Raw genomic sequence first — 27,161 nt, 5'->3', positions numbered from 1 at the left:
ATGTACTCTAAATAAACTCCCTTCAAACAGACTTGAAAAGGCAGGGCTGGAAACGTGGTGTTTCCCCATGTGCCTTTGTATGCGTAACAGTGTTTGAAGAAAGGTGTGCCGGGTTTGGGAAAAGGAATGGGATTTTGTATTTGCTAAGCCTCCAGCCTTGAAACCCAAGGAGAGAGCATAGCCTCCTGGGCCTCTCTTCTAATGGGTGGCTGTCACGGTTGGGCTTTGCCAGGGCAAGAGGGAGTTGCTGCCAAACCAGGGAGCCCCACCAGTGGCACCAGGGTGCTGTAGAGTGGCCACCTGCCACCTCCCAGTGCCCTCCGGCAGAAACTGTGCCTGGGATCAGAGGGTGATGGGTTTGGAAAATAAGGGTAGCACTGAAAACAAAGCCTTGTCAGCTTGAATTGCTGGTTTGTTAGCATGCAGCATGGTACCTTTTCATGCCTGGATTCTTATCACTACCTAAGAAAGGGTTTCTGTTATCTCAACACCACCTTTATCTACATTTTAAAAAAACAGTTTCCTTGAATTGGCAGGAAAGTTGCAGTGCATCTGGGGGAGTGCTGTGCCAGTTTTAAAATGGGTTGCGAGGGCTTACCTTGCTAAATGCAGTCATGGACAGGGTAGGACTGGAACATCTCGGGGGAGGTGTAGGGGCTGTGTACCAAGAAGTAACTCTGTGCTTCTCTCCTCCTGCAGGCATGGCCTTGGCCCAGCGGCAAGTGACAGTGCAGGAAGGGCCCCTGTACCGCACAGAGGGGTCCCACATCACACTGTGGTGCAAGGTGAGCGGCTACCAGGGCCCGTCAGAGCAGAACTTCCAGTGGTCCATCTACCTGCCCTCAGCCCCAGAGCGGGAGGTGCAGATCGTCAGCACCGTCGATCCCTCCTTCCCCTACGCCATCTACACCCAGCGGGTGCGCAGCCGGGGGATCTACGTGGAGCGGGTCCAGGGAGACGCCGTCCTGCTGCACATCACGGAGCTGCAGGACCGGGATGCCGGGGAGTACGAGTGCCACACGCCCAACACCGACGAGAGGTACTTTGGGAGTTACAGCGCCAAGATGAACCTCGTGGGTAAGCTGTGCTGCTGACGGCGTGGCTGGGGCAGCGGGGTGTCTCCCAGCCATGAACCCCCCCATGTGCAATGTAGTCCCCATGAGCTGTCAGGAGAGATGCCCATGGGGGTGAATAGGAGCGTAGAGCAGGTGGTAGAGTGGTGTGAATTGCAGGAAATCACCGTATAGGGACACAGGAGATACCAAGATTTCTCTAATAAGGCCCTTATAAAGAAGAGATGCCAGGGAGAGAAATGTTTGAAGCCATGGCTGAAAGCACGAGGGATATGGAAATAATTTACGCAGAGACAGAGACGAATAAGGAAGTTTCTCCAGATTGCAGAAGCTGTGGAGGAAAGAGCTGTGTGCCAAAGGTGGTGAAATAGCAGAGCAGGGAAGAGAGGAACGATAATGAGCAGCACATGAAGGATATAGGAGAGGTGGTCATCTTCAGGCTATTAACAGAGGGCAGTGCTCAATGTGTCCTGACACCAGCAGACCGATCAAATTGAGCTGTCTGTAAATGAATATGGGGGAGTAGGCTTGGGCTTGGATTTTTTGTCAATGTTAGAAAAATCAAAAATAGGTCCTTTAAAGTTCAGAGTGTTTCCGCATCACCTCTCTGGCTAGCTGATTTGACCTTTTCTAGCTTCAGCTTGTTGTCTGTATCTCAAAGTGGGATTGGATTTGTACTCTCTAACTCATCTAACATAAGTCAGATAGGTTCCATCCAGCTCTTTGACTGAAGGACTCCTAGTAGAGCTCCTCTGCAGCAGAGACACCCCTTTAGCGAATTTGAGCCCACAGACAGCAGGTTTGCTTTCCTCAGGGGAAGTTGGTCAGTCTGCAGGTCTCTGGTTTGGAAACCACTTCAGCATTTTCCCCAGGGTGCTGGCCGCTTAGAGTATTGCTGGTTCAGGTTGTGTTGACACAGGAAACCCATTGTGAAAGGAGCCAAGGTGTGAATATCAATTACAATAGCCCTACTTTGGGTTGTGCTTCTTGCCTTCAGATAGTGTGCCTTGGCTCCGTCCCTCCAGAGGTGCCAGCCCAGCCATTCTCACATGGCCTGGTTTAAGGTGCTTATTTAGGTGCCTGCTTTCCCATCTGATGTCCATGAGCAGTTGAGAGGCATAAACTTCCTTTCTATGTTGAGGTTTGGTTTCGGTTTGGTTTTTTTTTGTAGTTCTGTGATTTACTTCGGGCATCCAGGTTTGCAGTTCCTCCTTTAGTTTAAACAAGACTTGAGTCAGCACTGCTGCTGTAAAGTCACCTCAGGGAGTGAAGCCTATTGAAAATCAGCACCCGGTGAAAAAAACGTGCCTGGAGGCAGGGTGGGGTTGCAGCAGTCAGAGACTGCAGCTGGGTTGCTCTGCCAAGGATCTGCACCCCGGTGGAATCACAGAATGTGGGGAGCCAGTGGCCTCCTGGTTTTAACCATAGCTCAGTGGCTGCTTTAGTGGCCAGCACAGGGTTTGCTGGCTTGGTATGCTTTTGCTGTATCCTACCCTTGCCACAGGTACAAGGCACATAAGATTTGGGACTCCACAGACAACCATGAGTATTACTTTGAGGATGTTGGTTTCGGGGCTTATGGATGTTGGGGATGCTAAAGAAAATTGATCTCAAGTAACTTTTAGTGGATTAGTTAAATCACATTATGCCTCGTCATGGATGCTTGTGCTCAGAATTTGGTTTAGTTGAATTAATTTCCGAAAATTCACTTCAGGAGTGACTTAAGGTCACTTGCGCTTTGAATAGTTCTATCTGCTTAGGTGTTTTCATTGGTTTAACCAAAATCTGACATAAACTTAATTTTCCAGAGTGCCCCCTGCAATCACCTGTAGAAGACAAGCACTCAGAGTCTCCCCTCTGGCTCCTTTTTTATGAACCAGTGCTGACTTCAGCCCTGTTGGACCTTGAAATTCTGCTAGGGAAATGGGCTCTTCTCTGGAAGGCTCAGCAGAGCATATGCCTTTTATTTTCCCTGTCATTGTAGCTTTCTGCTCTAGGTCGTGGGGGTTGCAGGCTATTTTTGTTGCTGCAGACAATAAGCAAGAAGAAGTATACAAGAGCTAAGTGGGAGTTATTATTCTTATTTTCTCAGTAGAACCAAACTTTTTGTTTTTCTTAACCCATTTGTGAATTTTTAATTGACTGATTAATTGAGCAGCTCTTTTCTGACAGCAGCAAAGCCTTGGAGGGTGGCAAGTTTGTCAGAATCTCAGTTCTTTCTGTTTGTGTGTGAAACAGGTGGGGTTTGGAGCAGTTTTTTTTAGCAGTTGATTTTAGAGTTGATGCTCTGAGAGCTTTGAGTTGTTGTGTCCCATAGTTTGAGGGAAGAGCTGAAGGAAGACTTTCTTTTCGCCCAGGGGCTGCAGCCCTGTAATGAGGAAACTGGGAGTTTTGGGAGATCTGAATGGGACACTGCTGCAGTAACACAGAGGGATGCTGTCTGCACCAGAACATCTCAGCTTGCAAGCAGAGCAGTTAGGAGGTGTCTTTACTGCTGCTCTCTGAGCAGCATTAAGGGCTGCATATCCAGGGCTCTGCAACTGCTAAATCCTAGCCCTGTCAGCTTCAGAGATGTGCAGGTTGGCCTTGAAAGTACACTGCTGTCTACCTCACAAATAACAAGCATGGTTGGTTGTCCCTCTCCCATTTTTAATGTCTGCACTCAAGGTTCCTTTTCTTTCATCAAGAGTTTGGCCAGGGTCTAGCAGCACTCTGAGGATCTGATGTCTCTGATGGTCTGGATTAAGAAGTGCTCCCCAGGCACTTAGTGGAACTCCTATTTGAATTCAGGCATGCAGTGGAAGTGCTAATCTCACTGAAGCTAGGAATGAGGCCAGTGACTTGGTTCAAGGGCCTTTTGCCATGGCCAAATGTGTATCAAGGCGTAACCTCTTTTCACCAGTCTTGAATTTACTTCAGTTGTTTCAAAAATAAGTCTCTCTATATCTTGCTACTCCTCTTGTCGTCTCTTATTGAGGGAATCACTGGGAAGAACAAGTGAGGAAAAACTGAGATACATTAGGAGGAAGAAATTGGGACATTTCAGACTGAGTTGTGGATGCTTAGGGTGATGGCAAAAAAAATGGGTGCATCTCTTCAGGATGTTGTGGAACTGTGGCCTTGTGATTGATTTATGAGAAAGGATTAGCCCATGTACAAAGTCTGCAGCTCCATTGTTTGCCTTCTGAGTTCAGTTCCCTGAGGCTGTCATGAAACTGCTGAGGCTAGTTCATGCTCTTCTACTGAGGGTGGTGGTAAGAGATTTTTAGAAGATTTCACGAAGTGGCCTCCCACTCATCTAACACCAGGCACATTGCCTAAGGTAGTTGTTGAGGCAGTATCTGCCATCAGAGGACAGAGTGAGACAAATCTGGAGAGCAACCCATTGTTTAAATTAAGTGCATCCTTCTCTAATTTGACTAAACAGAGAGCCTCGATGTTAGACTTGGGCTAAGCAGATGGTGTTGAATGAAATTAATTCTTCCAGTGGTGGCTGAAGATTTTGGCTGTTTTTGGAAACTTCCCCCACAGCACTTCTGCAGAACTGATGAAAATCTTGTCTTTGTGGTTGAATTGGGAAGACACTTGGGCATTCTGAAGAAGTCAGTTACAAAGTTTGACTAAAAGGGGGGAATCTGACTGGTAATTGTATTAGGATCCTGGCTTGCTTGTTGCTGGATGTGAGAAGTACATGAGCTGCCCCTTCACTTTTTGAAGAAGTTAGGGACAGCAAAAGATTTGCAGGTGAAGGAAAACAGCTTCCCAGTAACATAGTCTCACCACTGGCAAGACAGCAGTATTTTCCAGATTGTCATTGAGGTTATTCTTTGTCTTAATAACTCTTGAAATAATGGGCTGAAGAGGTTTCTGTACAGTAATTTAGGTGGTGAAGCTGTAGGGGTGCTGTGCAATCTGAGATTGTTTGTGCTTTTCATCTTATGTTGATGGCTAAATAAACTTGTGTTTTTGCTGTGGGGGGTGTAAGTAAGCACATGGCATTTACTTCAGAGTGTGTGAGTCACTGCAAATTTTTACTCCACTATGTCTCTGCAACGAGTTGTGTGCCTGGACCTTTACTTAGATAACAGCAAAGAGGCCCAGGCTCAACCTCTTCAGGAGCCTCAAACTTTCATCTCGGTGTTTTTTTATCTGTTCTCCCAAAAGCTTTGAGCTCTTTTTCACAGTTAAATGGTTTGAGGGAAGAAATCAAGCTTTGACATTTTTGTTAAACAGGTAGTAACAGAGCAGCAGGAAAGGTTTCAAAGTACCTGAGGAGGTGGCAGCTCATGTACTTCTTTATTTTGGGGGGAAGCAGCTGTGCTGCATCAATCCTAAACAAGTTAAAGCAAAAACATGAAAGGGGTTTGGACAAGAGGGGAGACCACAGCCTCCATGGTACCGCAGAGTGGGAAGAAGCAGTTTCAGTGCAGACCTGAGTAACAAGCAGCACTGGGACACAGCTGTCTAGAGCTGTGTCTAGAGCTCCTAGAGGAGCTTCTTTGGAGCTGGTGGTGCCTGCAGGGATGGTCACTGGCATCTTCTTCCTAACAGACTTAAGTGAAATGGGAGCAGCAAGGATTCACACTAGCTGGGTGCTCTTCAGTGGCTTCCCTGTCCACCCTTTCAGTCCAACCACACTTCTGCTTTCTTCTGTTTCTCACTAGTTTCCCCCCCAACCCAGGTTGGCTGATGCCTTGATCTCTGCCCTGTTTGCCTGGAGCCTGCCTGGCTGTGAAAGCTCCCAGGGTCTGGGTGCATTTTTTTGGGCTGGCAGTTGCATGGTGGTGAAGTTTCAGCATCGTGCCAGGCTTGGGAGTAGTCCAGGGCAAAGGCACTGGTGGGATGAAGAGCCAGCTGCCTCTCTGCATGATGTCACTGTTGGCTGCAGATGTGCTTGGTGGGCTCTCATCTCCAAGTGCTGAGCTGCTCTCTGCAGACTGGAACTCAGTCCACGGGTACTTTGGCCATGCCTCTAGGAGTGTTTTTTCCAGAGGTCCTGTGTGCCCTTGAACTCTGGCATAAACCTGTGTGGCCAGCTGCAAGTGCATGACTGAGATGGGAAGGATGTATCTTGAGAAGCTTTGGTGACACGGGAGGTGGAAGAAAGATTTATGGAGGCTGAACATTTAGCACTGGAAAGGAAAGATCTGCACGTATCTCAGACAAGCATTCAAGAGAAGAAAGCAGGTCTCTTTTGTTGAACTTGCAACAAAAAACCTTCGTAATGTCTCTCTGGAGAGCTAAAGGGCATGTAGCAGGCAAAAAAAAGAAAATAACTGAACTTCTATTAGCCCTTACTAGCTGCTGCTGCTTATTGCCAGAAGCTTCCCTTCATCAATTACTGTTACATGTGATGTGTCCACGTGCAAAACAGAGGGAAAAAGTCATGTCACAGTTTCAGGAGGAAAAAGTCATGTCACAGTTTCAGGAAAGCACAGTCTGCTCCTGGAAACCTTAGGGGACTCGAAGAAAAAGAGGTCACTTCTGCTCAGAAGTGGGCCTCAGTGGTTGCTTGTTTATTCCAGCCATCACCTGAGCTGAAGGTGGCTTTGTTTGAGGGAGGTGTTGAAGAGAGAGGTGGCAACCTTGCTAACAAGACTCTACCATTTGTTGTAGAAGTCTTTGAGGATTCTTCTTTCTGTGCTGCCTTTTCCTCTTTTTTTTTTTTTTTTCCTCTTCTTCTGAGAGACAAGGGAATGTATTGCTATACATGAGAAAACAGCTTGTGTCCTGGGGAGGCGAGGCTTTTTGCAGATCAGCGACAACAGGGAAAAATCAAAACCAGAGCAGTTCAGGCTGCCCCGAGAGGTTGCGCAGGCTCCATCTCTGGAGGTTTTCAAGACCCAACAGGATCAAGCTCTGATTAGGCTGGTCTGACCTTATATCTGACCCTGTTTGACCCTGTAGTTGCATTGCAGTCTCTTCAAGGTTCCTGAATTGTCCAGTGATCCCATGAGGAACCATTTGGCTGCTGTGCAGTAGGAACCACTGCTAGGAACCATTTTGGAGGGAGTAAGTGTGCTTAACAAAAGGTGTCACATGGTATATGGTGGTCACGTCAGTACTAAGTAATGGCATAACGCTGGTGATCTCAACTAGGTGAGAAAAGTAAAGACCTATTATACCTGCCCAAACTCTTTTTTCTGGTATATTTTTTGTGTTTCTTATTTCTTACATGTCTTATTTCTTTAGAGAGGTTGCAGGAGATCATCTCTATTTGCCTACTCTGGCGTAAGAAGGCAGACTTTGGAGATTCTGAGCTCAGATACCTTAATCTCTCTGAGCCCATCTGAGTGGCTTTCTTGCCTCCATAAAGTATGTATATGTTTTATTTGGCCATGTCGTCAGTTAAATAAAGTGAGTTCTGGGATTGTTGTTGAAATTTCTGTTTTGTGATTTACATTCATCTTTGCCTGTTCAGGCTGTGCTTGTTGCAGTAATTAGCTCCCCAGAGGAGTAATACGTCCTTCACTTTCAAATTTCCCTTTTAGCTGACATTTAAAAAAAGGAAAAAACGGAGACATTCCCACCTTCTCCTAGGTGGTCCTTTGCAGCTAGACACAGGGTATTTTGTTCTGTCCTCCTTTACATGCCCAAATCTCTCTGTAGTAGCCTTGAAAAGAATCTGACCTCTGTTCCTGGTATGGATGGGAAGGGAGTGTTTGTCTGTTAATGGGGGAGGGAGGGATGGATGAGGAGGGGTAAATGTTGTTACCTCTGGCAGTTCCTATGAGCTCATCCATGGTGCTTGCACCAGCAAAACAATAGTACCCGGTTTCTTATGCTGCAGAGCAGTGGGGGGCTGCAGGCATCAGGTCCTATCCTGCAAAATGCTGCCAGCTCACTGTGTCACTGGGGATGGCACTCTCCATCTCCCTCACCATTTTCCAGCTGGTAAAATTAGGGATAATAGCAGACAATCCTTTCAGAAAGTCTAAGTTAAGTAATTGTGAAGTGCTTTGAGCTCCTCAATTAGCGGGAGTTAGAAACAAAAGCTTGTATTTCAGCTCTGCCTGGTAATGATGCTGAATAGGATTCATCTCCAGTCCTGCTTAGTCATGTCTGATGTCTTGAAAGCATAGCTGTTTAAGCTCACCCAGTTTTGCCCTTGCAGAAGCCATGGTGGTGGAGGCAGGTGCCCAGTGCCCAGTGCAGGCAACCCCACAGCCTGGAGCTCTGGAGCTGTTTTCTTGTAGCCTCCTGTGGCATGGGTATGTGTGAAGCCAATCCAGAGGCTCCATGGCCCATCTAGGTTTAAAATTCATGCTGGTAAGAGGAAGGCCTTATTACCTGTTTACATTTCCTGGCCTTTTTTTCTTTTTTTTTTTTTAATCTTGGCTTTAGTCATATAGAGTCCGGCAACAAATTGTATGGGCTAGTTCTTCCTTGTGCTTTCTAAAACAATTTTTCTAGATACCATTCAGGCTATAACTGAAAAATTATAATGGAAATCTCTCTGTGTGTCTTCACATTGTTAGACAAGGTTCAATCATTATTTTGTGTATCTTTATCTCATCCCATTACTACGTGTTACTACTAAACTCTTCTATTTACTCCTGTTTTGTTGTAGTACTCCGTCTCCTATTCTTTCCCACTGGAATTACTAGCATGATTTTTTTTTCATTGTTATATTGCATGACATCCCTTTTCTACCTCTATTTGCACAGGAGAAATGGAACCAATTTTAGGCATGCCATACCTGAAAAAAAATGTGTAATTCATTGTATCCACGCTCTCCCTTCTTAGTTGTTGGTGATTTTCCTTTGTTGCCTTCCTACCCTCTCCCTCCAAACTGCAGGCAACTCGGTGGCATGATGTGCTTTGCAGGGGGGGCTCTCAGCGGTGGAAATAATACTTTTTTTTTTTTCTGCTGTCCACCTACCCGTTTCTTTAAAAAACTGACATTAGACACATTTGGGGCACATCACTTTATTCCATGGTTTTCCTACATTGTCCCTTTTGAGGTAGAGGTACCTTTTAAAGTATAGCTAGTATGTGGAGGAGGTTTACAGTAAGAATATGTGTCCTTTTTTTGTGTCTGTATGTTTGTACCTATGCATTGTAAGAAAAAAACATATTCTAAAACGGATTTCTAAAAATGTAAATTATTACAGCCTGAGGCAATTGCGCAGCCTTCTGCTTGTGAGTCTAGGCTGGTCTTTAAAATGAGCCCTCTTATGTCCAGACTTTCTTATATCTTACTTGTCAAGAAGGGAGAGGCATGAAGCCCAAATACTGGCTTGCCTTCAGCCTGAAGAGCTGCATTGTTTTTGCTTGAGTAGGTTTCTGTGTAGCGCAGAGCCTGAATAGTAAAATCAGACCAGTCAGTTAAAAGGATCTTTGAAAGCTAAAGCAGTCTTTCTTGAAAAAGCTTCTTTTCTGAAGGCTGACTCTTGTCCTTGAGTCTGCTCTCTTGCTGGCTTCAGTCATCCTTGCCTCCACTCTGGTCATCTCTCAGGTTGATGGGACTGTGACACTTGCTCTTTGCCTCTTTAGTGTCAGTGAGGCTGGAGGCTTCAAGGCTTGGGGTTCTCTGCCACCCTAGAAAAGGAGTTGCTGTAAAAGCTGCTCTCTGCTCAGACCACATGCCTCTTTTGCTTATCCTCCCAACTCTTTTCATATGCTTTGCCAGTTCTTGGTAAAATGAGGTATTTGGTAATCTTAAATACCCTACTGGTTTATAGGATACCTCTCAGTCTGTCTCTCTGAGAAGATCAATTAGTGGTACAGATTGTATACATTGTGGTAATATCTGGGTATTACATACAGATAGGAGGTAAAGGATGCAAAGGTTTTGAACTGGGACAGAAAAATCTTCAGCCAGAGATCCTGGTACATTTGAAGGCCAGCTCTACCACAAGTGGGTTACTCAGGACCTTAGGATCAAATGTCAGGCTCTCCATCCTTTCCAAGAAAGTGAATTCAGCATTTGAGGGAGCTCTTTCACATCAGGCCTTGCTTGCTAAACATGGGAGGCAAGAGGTTGTCTAGCATTAGAAACAGTGTGCTCTGGGCATCCCCCAACCTCTTTTTTTTTTTTTTTTTTTTTTTCTTCTCACCCAAACGATGACTTTTTCCCTACATGCTCAACCGATACAAGCTCTAGAGGATAAAAAAAAATTAGGAGCACAAAAGGAGATCCAGGAGGAGCTGGGCTGGGTCAGGTGAGCAGGTGGTGGAGCCAGCAGTCTGTAATGGGGGCTAGCCAGAGCCTGGTGTCTACCTCCTGCGTGCTCAGTGTGTTTCCAGGGGCTGCCTCTGGCCATATTGACCATCTTGCTGGAGAGTGGTTGAGCGGCACCATCTCCTCTGCCTGTTCATCTCTGCTTGTGGTGGGTACCAGCAGGGCTGAGCAGCCAGCACAGCCTGGCAACTCCTTGGCACGGGGACCTGCTCCTGGACGTGCCAGCATAGCCTGGTGGCATTTCTGGCAGCTTTGCCAGAGGACCGGGTGGCAGGGAAGAGGCACAAAGCGTGCGGGTTTCTCTGGTTCTGTGCCTGCAAACAGTCTCTCAGCATTAAATGGGGAAAGCGATGGCTGTGAGCGCAGCTGGTAACATATGGCACTCGTCCCCTGCCTTAGCAATTGCTCAGTGAACTCTGAAAGTGGAATAAGGTCCCTGTAGCTGCAGCCAGCTGCAGCTCTGAGAAATCTCGCAATGGAGCAGCCCTGTTACTCGATTACCAGCAAAAATTTCACGTTCCACGTTGCCTATTTTTCCTGCTCCCTCCCTGGGGAGGTTTTTGCTATGCTTACTCCTTCCTCCCACTCCCTTTTTTTGTTGGTTTTTTTTTTTTTTTTTAATTCATTTTCCCTAGAGAATGGCTTTATTTGTTCTTTAGTTCCAGCCCCTTAGACTTGGTTGCTCTCAGTTTTGTCAGTCTGCTACACTGAGAGGCAGGGGCAGCTGTTCCTGCCATTGATGCTGATGCTTTTCTTGAGTTGTCCTGGAGATCAAGTAGGTCTGGTGGCAAAACAAACCTGAAAGTCACTAGCAGCATTATCAACCATATGTTGGATCCTTTATGTCCTATTGGATAGGATAACACAAAAATTGAAAGCCTACTGGTGTTTTTACTTCCAACTGCCCCACTCTGGGAGGGCTCAGAAGCATAAGTAGGTCCCCTCTGGTTTTACTGCCTTATCTGCTAATTTAGAGATGTTGCTATTGAGCATCCTGGGGGGGGGGGGAGGATTAAATCATCAGAGGGTCTCTGCCCTGCTGCTGCTGCCTGGTGATGAGGGTACATGAGAAAGCAACACTTTGGTAGGCAGGCTTTCAGTCCCAAAGCAGCCTATCCTCCCTCCTCCTCCAGCCTAAAGCCCTGACAGGACTGGCCTTTCCCCTTCACTCCTGCTGATGCAGGGTTTTGCTTTACGTGCTGAGCAAGAAACCTGACCTGGACTAGGAGAGAGCTGCCCTTTGCTAGGGAGAAGCTGGGAGGAGAAATTTTCCATCTTGATTCTGTGGCTGTCCTGTCATTTTAGCCCTATAACAGTTTTACAATCTTTATCTGATATAGGTTTAAGAGGATTTCCCTGGGTGCAGTGGGATTATTATAAGTCGGAGAGCAGTCTCCAGCTGATACTCCTTAGGCAAGTATTTATTTTAAGTGGGTTTAAGAGTATTTAATTTTTTATTGGTTTTTTTGTATGGGTTATAAGTAAATTGTTTACATTATCAAGAGAAGTAGAGCTTGAATAACATGAAGAAGTGTATTATTACTTTCCAGGCTGGGGCTGGTGAAAGGAAAGCAGCAGCTGGAGGTGGGGAGGAAAGAAGATAAAATAGTAATGTTGAGGGAAATGTAACATTATTACATGCAGCACTGATTAGTAATACTGCCAAACAGCTGCTTATAAATAGGAGATATAATGGGAAGGAGAGCTGTGAGAAATGTGAGAGTGCTTGAGGCAGCACTGGCTCATCATCTGAGGAGAGGGTGGCTTGTATCAACCATGTATCTACCCCCTGGGGGTACCAGATGCTGTGCTGCTGCAGCCACCAGGAGCCCAGGGTGTAGCGGGGTGCCCCATGCACCCTCCCTAGCCCTTGTGGGATGGCTCTCAGTCAAGTTTACACCAATGTGTGACCCCTAATTTCAGGGGTTTGTGCTGCCTTCAGAAAACAACAACAGTGGCAAGCCTTGGCATTGGGAAAGCTGTGCCTGTAGGAGAAAAGTCTCCTTTCAAACCACATGCAGGTTTTTTCTTTATCCTTTTCCTCTCTCCAGCAGGTTTTATTGATGGTGGACGCCTCTAGGGCAGGATGTGTGTGCACACATCCAGAAGTCATGCTGCCTTACAGAGAGCCGCCTTCTGGCTGCCTGCTCCCAGACAGCATCCACAGTCCTTGGAGTATTTCTGAGGATGCTGATGGGATGGGATTAGCTGCCCCACATGCCCTTGCCATCAACAAGAGACGTTTCTAGAGACCCTACAAAGAGCAAAGCCAGAGCTAATAGGGCGAGCCTGAACAAAGGCACTTTTGAATGCAGAGAGAAGCATGATTTTATCCTCTAGCCCTACAGAGGCAAAAGGTGGGGCTGCTTTGCTCCCCATTTAAAATCTGAATGAGCCTCTGCCTTAAGGGATCATCGTTGGCTGGGTTAGTACTAATGGGCTGGATGCCCTTCAGTGTCCCTGCTTTGTCCTGCTCTGGTTCTCTGACACTGTTTCAACATGTTTCTCCCTTTGGGGCTTTATTTCTTACTGTGTACTAGTTATAATTTTTTACTTAGGGCTCTGCAAATAAATGTTGTAGCTAGGGATGCCTGCTTTGGGGAAGTGTGTCACAGCAGGAAGGGTCTTCTAGACAGGGATGCCTCTGTCCTAGGCATGATGTGCTGTGACCACTTCACTTTCATGCACCCTGATGTTCTTAATTGTTAGCCACCTGTTCAAGAGAACAGGATTGTAATAAAGCTCTTCCTTACCAAAAGCATTCCATGACTGTCACTGGTAATGCTGAACTTACTGAGGGAGAGAAGATTTAGAGACCAGGGTTTTTATGTCATTGTGCTGCTTCATGGAAGAGATCCCAAAGCAGCAGGTTAATTAATGTGAAGCACTTGAGTGTTGTCTGCTGAAGAATTCCATCATCATGCCATAGATGACCACAGGTGCTCTGGCAGACTGTTGTCACCTTTTGAGCTCTCTCAGGTGTACTGATGCCACCTGTCCTTGGGTAGGACTCCTTGCAAAACTGCAGGTGATGGTCGTGTGTGAAGGATGGCATTATGACTTGAAAGTGGGAGTAATGGTGCAGCAATGCTAACCTACAGAGAAGGGGAAGCAGGTGGAGTGGTGGGCTTGCCAGAGCCATGAGCTGTTCATTTGGAGACACCATGCTTCAGAGGAGCTACCTGGTTGCAGGTGCTGGCTGGAAGGGCAGCCCTGAGAGGAGCAGCTGCTCAAAGACAGCACGGGTGCACACTACAGCCACAAAGATGCTGCCATCCTCTTTCCTTCTGCAGTGATAAGCTGGGCCAATGTGTCACTATCAAGGGATGCTGCTCAGGCCACACCTGTGCAGTGGTACTGCAGGGCTTTCCTAACAAAATTAGGAGTGGTGCCTGTTGTCCAAAAAGCCACTCAAGCTTTGCAGCCACTGGAGCCACATGAGTGTATGAGCATATCCAGAGGACACAGTGGCTGGGGTAAGTGGCTCTGGAGAGTGAGTATCCCTTTGTATGTGGGGCTCCTGATTCCAGGATGGATCCTGGGATGAAGAGTAAGCTGAACCAACAATGGGATCCTTCATTTGTGGTGCAGTTGGGGTGAATCAAGGGGATTCACCTTGTACCTTCCTGGGGAAAGGGGAGGTTGTGGTCATCCCCATACTGGGCAACATAAAAGGGAGGCGTGTGGGGCAGAGAGTGGACACACTGAGGGAGACTGGTAGGGGAGGGAGTTAGAGCTGAAAAGGGAGCAGGAAGGAAAGCAGGAACAGCAGCATTGGGGAGGCAAGAGGAGGAGGGAGTGTGGAAGTTGCAGGTGGGAAGACCTTGGACAGGAGGTTTTGTGTTGTGAAGTGAAGCAGGGCATGTGGGAGGCACTGGAGCAGGGAGAGTTGCACGTGGGTATGACTGGTGAGGGACAGTGGGTAGGGTGGAAGTAGCCTGCCTGCTCCCTCCTGCAGTGAGAGAAGACCACAAAGCTGCCAGAGGCATGGGTCCTGGCCACTCCAGATGGCCTCTTTCTGCAGAGGCCTTGTGAGGGCTGTTCTACCACCATTTCATTGAGCCCTCTGAGTGCCCTAGATGCTGTTGCAGGCTCTTTACTCCACAGCAGGCATTGAGGATTTCAGCGCTGTCTTCCATCAGGACCATCAGGATGCAGTAATTACCTTTGTGCTGTCGCCTCCTACCCTTTCTTCCTCTCCCCTTGTGACTGAGAAGTCAGAGGCAGGGATGACTGCTTTGAGGAAATCCTTTTGATGTTACTTTGTGATTCAAGGGAGCTGTCAAGTGGTAAGGAACGTGATGCTGGCGCCCAGCATTCTCAGATCATTTCAGCTCCCTTGTGCCTGGCCAGAGCAGCATGTGCTGCGTGCCCATCCTCAGAGACACCGGGTTCCTCACATCTTATCTGTTTCAAGATGCTCCTGCTGAGGGTCTGATGTGGACGGAGAAAAGAGGAGAGGAGAAACCAGGACACCCAAGGCATGCTGGGCTGAGCAGCAGTGCAGTGCCTTTTGATAGGGTCTTTGAGGTCAAGTTTAGAGCCTGTTGCTGTAGATGAGGGCAGCACTGGCTCAGGGTGCTGCAGGGTTGCTGAGCTGCCTTGTGGCAGCAGTGGGATGGGTCTCTGCAGGCAGCCCAGTCACAGACCATTAATATGGAAAGATGGACTTGTTGTCTCCCGTGGTTCAGGCCACAGGATGCTCTGCCAGGGATAAGTCAAGGGTAACTGTGGCAGTTTGCACTAATGAGATGTTTTAGATGACACATGTGCTCCAGGAGCCACCCCAGAACCTTACACTCTTTGGTCCTCTCCCCAGAAAGCTAGAAGGTGCTATCTGTAATTGTTAGTGTAGTGGGCTTGAGCCAGGCATGACAGTCCCTGTCCTATTACTGGTTCACTAAGCTGATGCCCAAAGGGCAACCTGTCCTGTCCCTTGTTATTGTCTTGCTGGTTGAAGTTGTCAAGACCAAAGTGCAGATCCCCCTGTTGACTGCCAGGATGCAGTTCTGCTGTTGAGCATTCAGGGACGCTGTCTCAAGCAGCAGGACAGCCAGCCTGCCTGTGAAACCTCTGTACACCAGCCAGAGCAGAACTTGATTAAGCTTATGAAACCTGACAAGATCACAGCCCAAAGTGGTATTGCTGGAGGCTGCTTGACTGGGAACCGTGCTCCTGCTTCAGCAGCACAAACATTAGGGATATGTCATTTGAAGCCTGTCATGACACACATCTATCTGTTGAGCAGGGAGCACGTGAAAGTCTCTTGCAGTTATTAGCCTGCCAGCAGCATGCAGGAATAGCCTCCTACCAGAAGTGACACTGGCTGCATCTGCCTGCAGATGAGGAGCAGCCTCTTGTTCTGCACTGGGTGATGCCCCATCTTAGCTCTGAATGGGTCCCTTACCAAGGAAACACTGGCTGGGACACAGCTTCTCCACCTCTTTAGGCTCAGCAACCCTTCCAGCTTGGCTGGTGTATGTGTGTGTCCCCCAAAAATCAGGCTCTGTGACCTGCAAATGACATCCCCATAGCTCATCTGCTCCATGAGTAGTCTGTGTTGCTCTGACTACAAGCAAGGAGCTGTTACCTGTTTGCCAGGTTATGGCAGTCAGTGACTGAAGGTGCTGCCTGTGTAGGTCAGGCAGACAGCAAAGCAGGGGCTGGTACAGAGGATCCTGTGGCATGCTCACCATCAGCCAAAATCAGCTCTAAAACAATGAACCCTGTGGTACAACCTGGGTAGGAGCCTACCTGGCTTTCCACCTCTGCTCTAAGAACTATTGCAGGAGATCTTCGTGCTGCCTGTTGTGGCTCTGCATAAAATCAGAGGCTTATGTTTCCTGGCAGTCTGTTTTCTGCCTTGTGCCCTCGTTCTTGCTGGTCAGATTTATGTTTGTCTCAGAGAAGCAGCAGCTTCTTAAGCATACCAGCTCTTCTTTGTTTCCTTCAGTCCCACAGGGTTAATCTCCTTTTTGGCACCTGATTATTTGCCGCTGCAGGGAATGCACATGGGTTTGCTGGATGTGTGTTTGAAATTCTCGTTTTGCTGAATTTAATCTGTATCTGGGAGCTGTGGCCAGTTCCCAGGAGCTGGTTTAATGCCTGAGCTCGCACAGGAGCCCACTCCTGAGCAGCTCTGTCACCTCTGCCTCTCCCTGCAGCGGGTGGCTCTTCGGTATCTCTGAGAGAGGTATTGTAGTGAACAGACCACTTGCTAAACAATTATTAAGCATTTGGTGTTCCCTGCGAGGCCAGTGAGCATTGGTATTGCCATCTTAGCAGAAGGCCAGCTGAGAGACAGGGATGGGAGCTCCCCAGACTATGTGGTCAGGCAAGGGACAGAGCTGCTCTATTGCTCCTGCCATGAGCTCCCCTCCTCCATATCTGAAACACGCTGGGCATGTTTCACTTGCTTACCCTCATAAGCCACCAGTTTCTCTATCCCTTCTGCAGCTCCAGCTTTTTGTCTGGTGCTTCTGTGGGAAACAGTCCCCAAAACTTTCCAAGCTGTTTTTCCGTGTTGCTGCCTTCTCCTCCTGTTGGTACCCCTGGCAATTGCTTTCTCAGGATTCCCCCTGCCACCCCACTGTTGCATTGCTATCTGGGCAGGGCTATCACTCTGTCCCCCTCCCCTCTCCTGGAACCCTTGCTGCTTTGGAATCATAGAATCATAGAATTGGCTGGGTTGGAAGGGACCTCAGAGATCATCAAGTCCAACCCTTGATCCACTACTGCTGCAGTTACCAGACCATGGCACTGAGTGCCACATCCAGTCTCTTTTTAAATATCTCCAGGGACGGAGAATCCACCACTTCCCGGGGCAGCCCATTCCAATGTCTGATCACCCTCTCAGTAAAGAAATTCTTTCTAATGTCCAACCTAAACCTCCCCCGGCACAACTTGAGACCGTGCCCTCTTGTCTTGCTGAGGGTTGCCTGGGGAAAGAGCCCAACCCCCCCCTGGCTACACCCTCCTTTCAGGGAGTTGTAGAGAGTGATGAGGTCTCCTCTGAGCCTCCTCTTCTCCAGGCTGAACACCCCCAGCTCCCTCAGCCTCTCCTCATAGGATCTGTGCTCGAGTCCCTTCACCAGCCTGGTTGCCCTCCTTTGGACCTGCTCCAGGACCTCGATATCCTTCCTAAACTGAGGGGCCAGAACTGGACACAGGACTCGAGGTGTGGCCTCACCAGCGCTGAGTACAGGGGCAGAATCCCTTCCCTGGACCTGCTGGCCACGCTGTTCCTGATCCAGGCCAGGATGCCATTGGCCTTCTTGGCCACCTGGGCACACTGCTGGCTCATGTTCAGCTTCCTGTCAATCCAGACTCCCAGGTCCCTTTCTGCCTGGCTGCTCTCAGCCACTCTGTGCCCAGCCTGGAGCTCCCCATGGGGTTGTTGTGGCCAAAGTGCAGGACCCGAAGTGCGAAGACCATTCCCAGCAGAGCTCAGGGTGTTTGCTGTCTCCCCCCCCCCCCATCCTCCACATTACCCCTTCTCCCCCAGCCCCACGGGAAGCATTGTTGGTCTAACTTCGGGCTAAGTTGTCCATTGTTTTTTAGGATGCTTGGTTTCCTCTCTTTTTCATTTCCCCCCCTCCGGGTGCTTTTGTCGGTGTGTAATTAGCTGGCGCAGCACTGAGGTGCCGATCCCCGGAGTGCTCTCTCGGTGACATTAGCGGCAGAGGGTGACTAAAACAAAGAGACAGCTCAGCGTGCACCACACGCTCGCTTTGTACGGCTCCTACTCCTGGCTGCTGCTGGGAGCTCAAAAGGGATCGCAGATGTGGAATAAACGGGAGTGATTTGAACAAGTGGCACCGTAATCCCTCCCTGCCCCCCGCCCCTCTATCCCCCTTTTTGCAGACATTAGTTTGATTAAAATTGCATGAGCCCACACACGGGTGTATGTTATTTATTTATCTCTTCCCAGCGAGAGATGGGTTTCAGGTCTGCCCTGTGGGAAAGCAGCCGAGGGGATGCTGGGCAATTTGGGGTGTTTTCAAAAACTTTCCCTCTGCAGAGCTTAGGGCTGGCTGCTGCGAGGCTGGTTGTACTGGCAAGACCTGCTTTTCCTGTGGGACATTAAACCGGAGCACCTTTGCATGCAGGGCAGGGAGGGACCCCTTCCAGCACTGGTGCAGGGCAGTAACATATGGAAGGGTGTGATAGACTTGCTTTAGTAAGGATTTCCAGGTTACGGAGGGCATCTCCGTGGCTGAGGGTGGCCATAAATAGACAGTTTAAAACCTGGGTGAGTGGGAATGAAATTAAAATATGGATTAAAAAAAAAAATAAAAAGGTATATTCTTTTCTTTTTCAGACAGGTTTGTACACTCAGGCTGGCAAGAAGTTGTGTCTTCTCTTATGCACAAATGCACAGAAGCAGCCTTCTGTCCACTGTGGGAAATGGAAGGTGGCACAGAGAATTAGTAGATGATACTGAACTCCCGTCCAGTTCCACTCTTCACAGTGTTTTTGCTGATGATGTGGCAGTACTGCGTCAAAAACGTACACCTTGATGGGCATTTATAGGATGGGCTCTGTCTTACTGCATCACACAGGGGCATGTATGATTCAGTCTTTGCATGTTTTCCCTGTTTTGGAAAAGGAGAATGGTATTTTCTTCCCTTCAGGAGGGCATACTTTTCATGTTTGCAGATTGCATTAAGACTCTCCAGTAAGGGCTCTGTTCAAGCATGGTTTCCTTGGCGGCATCCTTGCTGTACCCTCCTTGATCTGTGTGCCAGGCTGGCACAGGCCACAGTTTGCCCTCCTTGTGCCTCTCCGTGTTCTTGGCCAGGAGGAGCAGTGAAGGGGCCTGGAAGCTCCTGCATGTGCTTATCCCTGGGCACTGAGCCCCATGCAGCTTTTATCTTCCTTCTCAGATATCAGGCTGTGAGATGGGGCTCTGGGGAGTTGGGCTGGGGGGGAGTTGGTGTCCTGGGTGCCAGCTGGCTGCTCTGCCCTGATTTCTTCAGCTCTGCCACTCTGCTGGCTGTCAGGTGTGGCTTGCAAGCCCGTGTGCTTTTTGGAAGGTGGAAATGTGGTGGGAGCTATGCCTTGGCAGGAGGAGATGGCTTCCTCTCCTCCCTTCCCTCCAGGTTGAACCAGTCATTGTAGTATTTGGAGGGAAGCGAGATTGCATGCAATGAAAGTGCAAGGCCCCAGTGTGTGCTCTTTGTGAGGGATTCAGAACCCAGGTGGGTGTGTCCCTAAGGTGTCCCTGTAGCCTTTCTCATCAGCTGGTGCACAGTGTGACCATCACCTTGTGTCTCCTGGCACCGAGGCTGGCTTTAGTGACACCCCCAGATCTGTCCTTCTTTAGTAAGAGTGACCCCTCAGCTTGGTGAAGGGAATATCCCAGAAGAGACTGTGCCCGTGCCTCCTCCAGCAGGTCTTGTTGTGGGGCACAGTTCTTCAGGCTTGATGAGAGCGTGGCTGCTTGCCTGTGCCATGGACTGGAAATTTTAGGCCAGCCAGAAGAGGTTAGCATGATGAAGTGGCAGGTGAGAGGGAGGCACTGAATTTCAATAAAGCAGCAACTGGGAATGAAATCTCCTTACTTATAATTCAAGCTCACTTCTCTGGCATCCCTCTCACTTACCTTGGAGCAAATACACTCTAATGCATAGGAAACAGCTCAGCAACTATTGTCCTGGCTGCCACTGAGATGGAGGCTGAGGTTTATTAAAGACCTGCAGAGCTCTTAAAAAAAAATGTTATGATCTTCTTGGGCTTAATCATTACAAGTCAAATATTTGAATATGTAGGGGAAAGCTTTTTGCTAAAATTGGATGATCCCTTTCATATTTATGCTTGGTTACGCTTGTTCCACATGTGTTTGGGTGCTTGTCCAGGGGCTAGAGGAAGGTGAAGGATGAAAGGGACTTATTAAAGAGGGGGGAAACAGGGGCAGGGAGAGATTAGAGCACAGAAGAGAAGAAAGCAAAGGAAATTACTGACGGTTAAAAATAATAACAGCTATTAGGCTGAGGAGATGGAGAAGAGGCAGAAAAATGAAGCAGGGTTTTTGAAGAGAAAGTGGATAGACAGTGAAGGATCTTATTAAAATTGAAATAGCTGAGTCTGAAGATAATTGAGGAGCCTGCAAAGAAACAATGGAAATAATTAAAAAAAAAAAAAGTGGGAGACAGGAAATAGGTAAATATTTAAAAGGATGTGAGATTCTCACAAGTGTGTGCTGTTGAACATGTCAGCAGAGATGCTCCATAATCTCCTCTAATAACGTGATGGATACTGAGGGCTTTGTCAAAACAAAGCAAGCCCAAACTTTGCGTTTTTTTCAGGGAGCTGAAGCTTCCTGAACATGCAAAGCTGACAACATCCTGCTTTTGCAGGTGTCCCTGGCTGTAGGATATAATGCAGACAGCCCTTCTCAGGAGACTATATGCCAGGAGCTGCTGCTGCCGACAGTAAGCACAGCTTCTCCCAGGGCACCACAGGGAGGCTGGAGAGGCAGCAGTTCCGTGCTTGCCTGGGGTTGCAAAGCCACCAGTGCCCTCCTCACCAGGCAGTGAAGAAAAGGAACTTTGATCTTACCTTGGGAAAACACTGCTGTTCTCCACTTAGAAGTGTTAGGCTGTGGGAGGCTGTTTGACATGGTTTAGTCTGGTTTGTTGTGTACCAATGGAAATGGCTGGGAAATCTGGGAACAAGGGGACATGGGGCCCTGCTTGCTAAGAAGGAGCCAACTTCCCCTTGTGCTATTGAGAAGATTTGTAAGATGGTAAACCTCTTTTGTCACTGGTTAAGTCCTTGGCACTGTGGGGAGTCTCTTGGCTTGGTGGGATGTGGTTCTGACACGTGAAGACATCGGGCTGTGCTCTGGGAAGGTGTGATCTTTCTTGCATTCATGGGTAGTCAGATCTAACCCACAGGCAAGCATGTAGAAGAGCATGGTTACAGCAAACCTGCCTGGGGTCCTCAGCACTGACTTACTCTATGTAGCTGTGCACAGCAAAATGGGGAAAGGCTGCATTCACTGACCTTGCTGTTCCTCCTCTCCCAGTGAAGGAGTTTCTCTATAGCGTGCCTGACTCCCACCAGTGAGACTCTTGCTGCTGTCTGCACTGTGCATGCATGGATGGAGCTGCATGTGTCAGTTCTTCCACAGAAATAATGTTTTCAGGAGGGACCAAGTGCTGGGTAGTTCAGTGGAAAGTCCTGTCTCAAAACCTGTCTGAAGAGTGTATTAGTCAACGCCTGTGTGAGACCACAGCAGTCACCATGAACTATAAAGGTGGAAAGCAGAAGTAGGACTCTTCCTTACAGGGAAAATGTTGAATCACAGGGACCCAATTAACCATAGCCTAAAATAAAATTTAAAAAAAAAAGAGTAGAAGACTGATGAAGATGAAACTCAGCAAGTCAAGTCATTGCTGTTTACCCATTAAGCTGCATATCCATCCTCTCTCAGCTCTGCTCCTATGCTCAGGGTGAACATGGTATGTAGTCAGGGATGAGGCTGCCTCTACCCCACTCTCTTTGCCTGTGTTTCCAGTGTACAAACATCTTGCATGCCTTGGTAAAGGGCTCCAGCTTCAGACTTAACTCAAGTGGATAGATAGCCATGCTCTCAATGTTATCAATATGCCAGTGTGCACCTCAGCATCTCTGTGGGTGAAGGAGAAGAGTTTGTCAGCCTCCTAGGAATTTAATGTTCAAATTTTTCTCATGTTGTTTTGGGAGACTCTTGAGCATTCAGTTTGCATTGGTGGCGTGAAAGGAATTAGCTTTTCACTTGCTGCATGTCAGGTAGGGAGTTTTGCATTTGGCCTGTGTGTCTTTTCCATAGTCTTTTTACCCTCCACACACACACTAAGGACACTCTTTAAATTCCTTAAATTATCAAAGTCTGCTGCAAAACTATTTTAACAGGCAAGTTTAAAAAGGCTGTGTTAGTTTAACTGAAATCACTTTGCATGGATTTTTCTGGCATAAAACAGGCCTTAATAGATCCATAATGTCTGAGAATGATCAAGTACTCAAATAAACTTGCAATGAATTTTAAGGGGAAGGAGCTTTCTGTCTCTTTTATGTTGGTTTTCTTTTTTTCAGTGCTGGCTAGAAGAATGAACGTTTTTCTTAAACAAGGATGTTGGGCCTTTTCTTTTTTAAAGCCCTTCCTTGCTTATGTATTTTGAAGGAGTAGTGTGCAGAGTTCCTATATAATTCATTTTGCTATAGAGTGATGGCATTTGTAAAAGCTTCCCTGGAAGAGCTGTTTGGAACCTCAGCTGTGAGCAGAGAGTCTTCTTCCATCTCTGCCAATGGACCACAGGTAGCCAGTCTTTACTGGGGAAGTTTTCTCCCAAGCATCCTTGTTAATAGAAGCAAGCCAGGAACTGGAAGCTGTAAGAGTCTAGCTGAAGCTCCTGTCCCTTATTGATTTCCCTACTCTCTGTTCTGTGCTGTCCTGATTCTAGCAGTTCTTCATTCACCCTTGAGTCTGCCAGGGCACAGGAGACCTGAATACCTAATGTGCTCAAGCAAGGGTTTTTGGAAAAAAGAACAGAATAATTAAAGAACAAAAAAAAAAAAATTAAAAAGAAAAAAAAATCTTTCTTGCCATTTTAATGTAAGAGAAAAAGGAACAGGCTAAAGCTCTTCTTCCTTTTTGAAGGTCGTGTTTACAGGAATTTAGCTGTGATCTGAAATCTAATAGCCTTTAAAATGATCTCGCTTTGTATGAGTAGCTTACAGGGAACAGAACACTAATAGGGAAGGAGGGAGGACGTGTCCTAGCTACGCTACAAAACAAAACTTGTGAGTCTACCTTTGGTGGGGTTTTAATTTTAGACAGGATAATGTGCTGATACCGGTGCTGAGCTTGGAGAAGATTTCTTTTATAAAAGAAAGAAGAATAAATGTGAGCAGAGGAATGAATGAAGATTGGTTTCCTGTGGGTTGTGCTTCATGGTTGAATTCCCAGGTATCTCAGTAGCTTCAATCACTGCTGCTTTCTTGATTATGGTATTTCCTAGTTGTCTTCCAGATGACATCTTTGGTGTCTAAAGGTTGACCAAACATTCCAATGTTCCCCACAGAGAAACATTAATGTACAGTGGATGTCTGTGAATCTTATTCTAAGGCTGCTATTCATCTCTCAGTATTTGTTTGAGAGCTCGAGCTACTCTCAAAGCAATAGCCACTTGCAGAAGTTAGGTGGGAGAGAGGTGCACACACCTGCACTGTAGTTGCATACTCTCATTTCACTGGTGGGGACAAACACCATATCCTATACTTCCTTCAGCTGAGGCAGAAGGATTATGTTTCTGCAGGGTGTGCAGCTTGAGCAGCAAACCTCATCACCTGGGCACTAAGCTGTGCGTAGGGACTGTGTTGCAGCAGACACCCAGTCCCCGTGGTGGTTCTAAGAGGGGATCAGCCTGGCTTCCACACAGGTTCCTTTTGTGTATCAGTAGAAAAGCTATTAAATGGGTTGTGAGTCTGTGCAGCTGTCCCAAGTTAAATAACTAGTTTGCTCTGACTGTTTACTATTTGTGGGCTCTGCTTTTGGCAATACAATGATCATTCACATCAGCTTGTTGGTCATAATTCTGCAGATTGACCTGTCTTGATCTATCTGCTTTTAAAAAAGCCACTTGGAACAGATAGTTGTGAGAAGTTTATTCACCCCACAGACAGTACAGAGCAAGGGTGATGCAAGAGTAAGTATTTTATTGGCATCCCAATATGTTCTTTATTTGCATACTGTAACTCAACTGTATGAGAGATCTTGGACTTTCAAACGTTACAGGTGCTTGTGAGATGAGTAGGAGAAGGTGAAACAGACCCTGAGTAGATTCAGCCTAAGGTACAGAACAGTCAGAGCTGTTGGCATTTCTGGATGTGCAGCATAGGAGGTGAAACACTACAGGAAAATATTTCCTGTCGTTGTCTTCTCTGGAAGCCTCTGTAGCTGTAGGAAGAGGTTAACCTAAGAATTCCTACCCGCCAGAGGCTGATATAAAAGGTGCAAGAAGATCTGTCCAAAGATACTGTGACACAGAGAAGCCCATTCTGAAGACTCCCACCTTTCAGCGGTCTTAAAAGCATTATCTTTGGGTCTTGGTTGCTTATTTTTCTTTAATAGGAGTCCAAGACATTTAGAGATCTCCTGTGAAGAGCTTTCCTCTCTCTCCATCTGCTCAAGAGTCTTTTCAGGCTGATGTGAGTTGGTGATGTTTCCGCTATGCTGTGCTTTCCCCAATCTGCTGAGCAGACAGAAACCAGCAGAGTGTCTGCTGCTGTTCCTGGGGATGCCTCTCTTGATGTCTCACACACTTAACCTCCAGAGCCTACCTCATCTGAGGGCATTCCCAAGAAGGAGTAGTGCAAGTGAAATGCTTTATGCTGGACATTTTGCCACTTTCCTGCAGGGTAACAAATAGCAACTGGGAAACCAACAGCTTGTCAGAGAATTTTGCACTCAGATGTGATGGTGAAACAAGCACTGACTGGGAGAACTGGAGGTGTCTGGAGACCTGGGGACAGCAGTGTGTCAGCTGTGCTTTGCTCTTACTCGAGAGACTTCACTAATAGAAGGCTGGAAGTGCTATAAAATCCTGGATTCTGCTGGAGTCTGTGATATTGATCTTGCATTGGAGACACAGTGGAAACTTCCTTTTTACTAGTTTATTTTGTGACTTATTCTCTTTACTGTTTTGAGTGGGTGTTTTAATGGACTATTTTAATACAGTGTGTGCCCTTGGGTTAATGATAGGTGCACCAAAGCCACCTTCTCTTAATTTAATGTGAGATTTTTTTCCTGAATGCTTATTTTTAAATGCTCACTGGCTCCTGCAACGGATTTGGGGTATCCTATAAAACTTGGACCACTGTGTCCTAGAAGATCTACCTGTATTTCACAAGACTCAGACCTTTCCCTTCTGACTGTAACCATCAGTGGTTTGCATCTTTGCTGCTGGCTTTGGATGAGCCATCTTTCTGCAGGGCTGCTTGCCTTGTGGAGTCACTTCATCAGAAGAAAAAAGCAGCCATTAACCGTGAAGCTGGAGAAAGCATCCATCTCTTTCTGAAATGATGCTGCCATTCAGCATTTAACACTTGTTATGGAAGACCTCCTGCTCATTTCTCTATGGCTAACTCTGCTGTAAGTTCATTGTGGTTGCATGGAGCACTCGTTACTGGAGAAGAGCAAAGCTTCCTTTGGATAGTTGTTGCACCACCGCCACACTGAAAGGGTCCTAAGGCCATTCCAAAAGCATTCCGAATACAATTAGTATGGCAGGAAATAACTGTTAAATGAATCCTTTCCATTTGTCTATTTGGTTTAGGAGCCACTGCTTTAGAAGTGGCATAAAAAAAGGGTTTCTTTATATGCCTTGCCAAGGCAAGATGATGGTGTCATTATTGCCATTAACTGATCCTTGCTCGCAGCTCTTTCCACTGCCTTGACTTCTTCCTCATCTCTTTCAAATACAGCACTGCAGGGAAAATGGATGTCCCCTTCTGTAGCTGTGCATGGGGATGCTGCTCGAGCCTTGTAGACCATGCCCTTTTTCAGGGAAAGCAACTTAGTGTTGGCTGGTTGTCATCAAGGTGATAATCAGATGGGTTCACAGAAATCTGATAGAAGGTGGAATGGGAGAAGGGGGAGAAAGGAAGGGCACTGTCTGCTTTGAAATGCCCAGATCAATTATTATAAAAATAAACACATTTATTAAAATATTTCAGTATAAAGATGCCAGGCACTCTCATGCATAAAGTCAATTGGTTGTGCGTGGCAGACTAGCTTTTCCAGAGTAGCTGATTGCTACACTGGAGCAAGAGAACACCTCCTTGGTCTCAGAAGGCCTTCCAACGACAACATTTCACCTCTCCTCCTCTTATTCTCTGTGCCCCAAATCACTGCCACCTGAACTAGAAGGAGCTTGGAGCATGAAAAGATTAAAAAGGAGAGAGAATCATTGCCACATGCATATGATGCAAAAACGGTACGGTAGGAAAATAACTCATGAGGAATATGTATTTACAGAAGTGGATGTCACCTGCTTTTATCTATGGTGCCTTGATCCGATGGCAGAAGTCTGTCAACCACTTGGCTGAATTTGCACTACTCCTTTTAATTCTGCTTTCCACATTCTCTAGTGCAGGAGAGGAACAGGTGGTCCTCATGGTTGGAGAACTTGGATTCCATCCTGTAAGAGCCAGACTTTCATTCATCACAGGAGTGCTAGCTTCAGAGTAATGGTTCTGAGCTGCCAAAACCTTGTTGGGAGCGTGTAAATGTCCAGAAGAACCAACGTCCTTTATTCCAGCTCCTGAAATCCCTCCAGTTCATGCTGACTTTGTGGCTTAGTAAATGGTTGTTGTCTAGTAAAGGTATATCTTTTATGAGCAATTTCCATTGTCTTAGTTTGTATGTGGTAGGTTTTGTGTTCTTGGATTTCAGAACTTTTTCTCATCTTTTTATTAGCCACCCTGTATCTCTCAGTAATTTGCATGTGAATATGATGTGATTCTGGTTTCCTTCCCTGTCTCTGCATCAGGATGTCAGCATTTTCACTTTGTCTTCCTATGGGAACTTAAGACCCAGGCATTGGCTGAACAGAAATTTGTGCTGTACTAGAGAATAAAGCCTAACTCTGTGTTTCCTTGGATGCTTTTTTTTTTTTGAGGGCTGAAATGCTTTGGTTTTGTGTGCTTAGCAGGAAGGTGGGTTTTCGAGGGGATGGGCTCAGATTCTCAGTTTGGGAACCTTTAGAGTCCTCAGTTTAAAAACTGCTGCTTGCAAAAATTATCTCCCTAGTGTGTCTCGGCCTGTGTCATCTTTCCCTGGGAGCAAAACCAAATCATTACTGCTGAGCTGAAAGAGTGGATGATCAGAAGAGGTCATTAGAAGCTCTAGTCCTGGGCTT

General features: G+C 47.0%; 1 protein-coding gene across 2 annotated transcripts in view; it reads left to right on the top strand.

Annotated features, from left to right (window-relative positions):
• Nucleotides 1–27,161, top strand: part of IGSF3 (immunoglobulin superfamily member 3) — a 100,926-nt gene that overhangs the window by 28,039 nt on the left and 45,726 nt on the right. For both annotated transcript variants that reach the window (XM_071756376.1, XM_071756380.1), the window contains exon 2: nucleotides 700–1,077. In XM_071756376.1, coding sequence (XP_071612477.1) covers nucleotides 700–1,077 — 378 coding nt within the window. The remainder of the gene's footprint in view (nucleotides 1–699; nucleotides 1,078–27,161) is intronic.

Source organism: Heliangelus exortis, chromosome 1 (assembly GCF_036169615.1).
Source record: "Heliangelus exortis chromosome 1, bHelExo1.hap1, whole genome shotgun sequence".
Classification (NCBI taxonomy): domain Eukaryota; kingdom Metazoa; phylum Chordata; class Aves; order Apodiformes; family Trochilidae; genus Heliangelus; species Heliangelus exortis.
The sequence above is the reverse complement of the archived record's forward strand: the minus strand, read 5'-3'. Positions and strand labels throughout refer to the sequence as shown.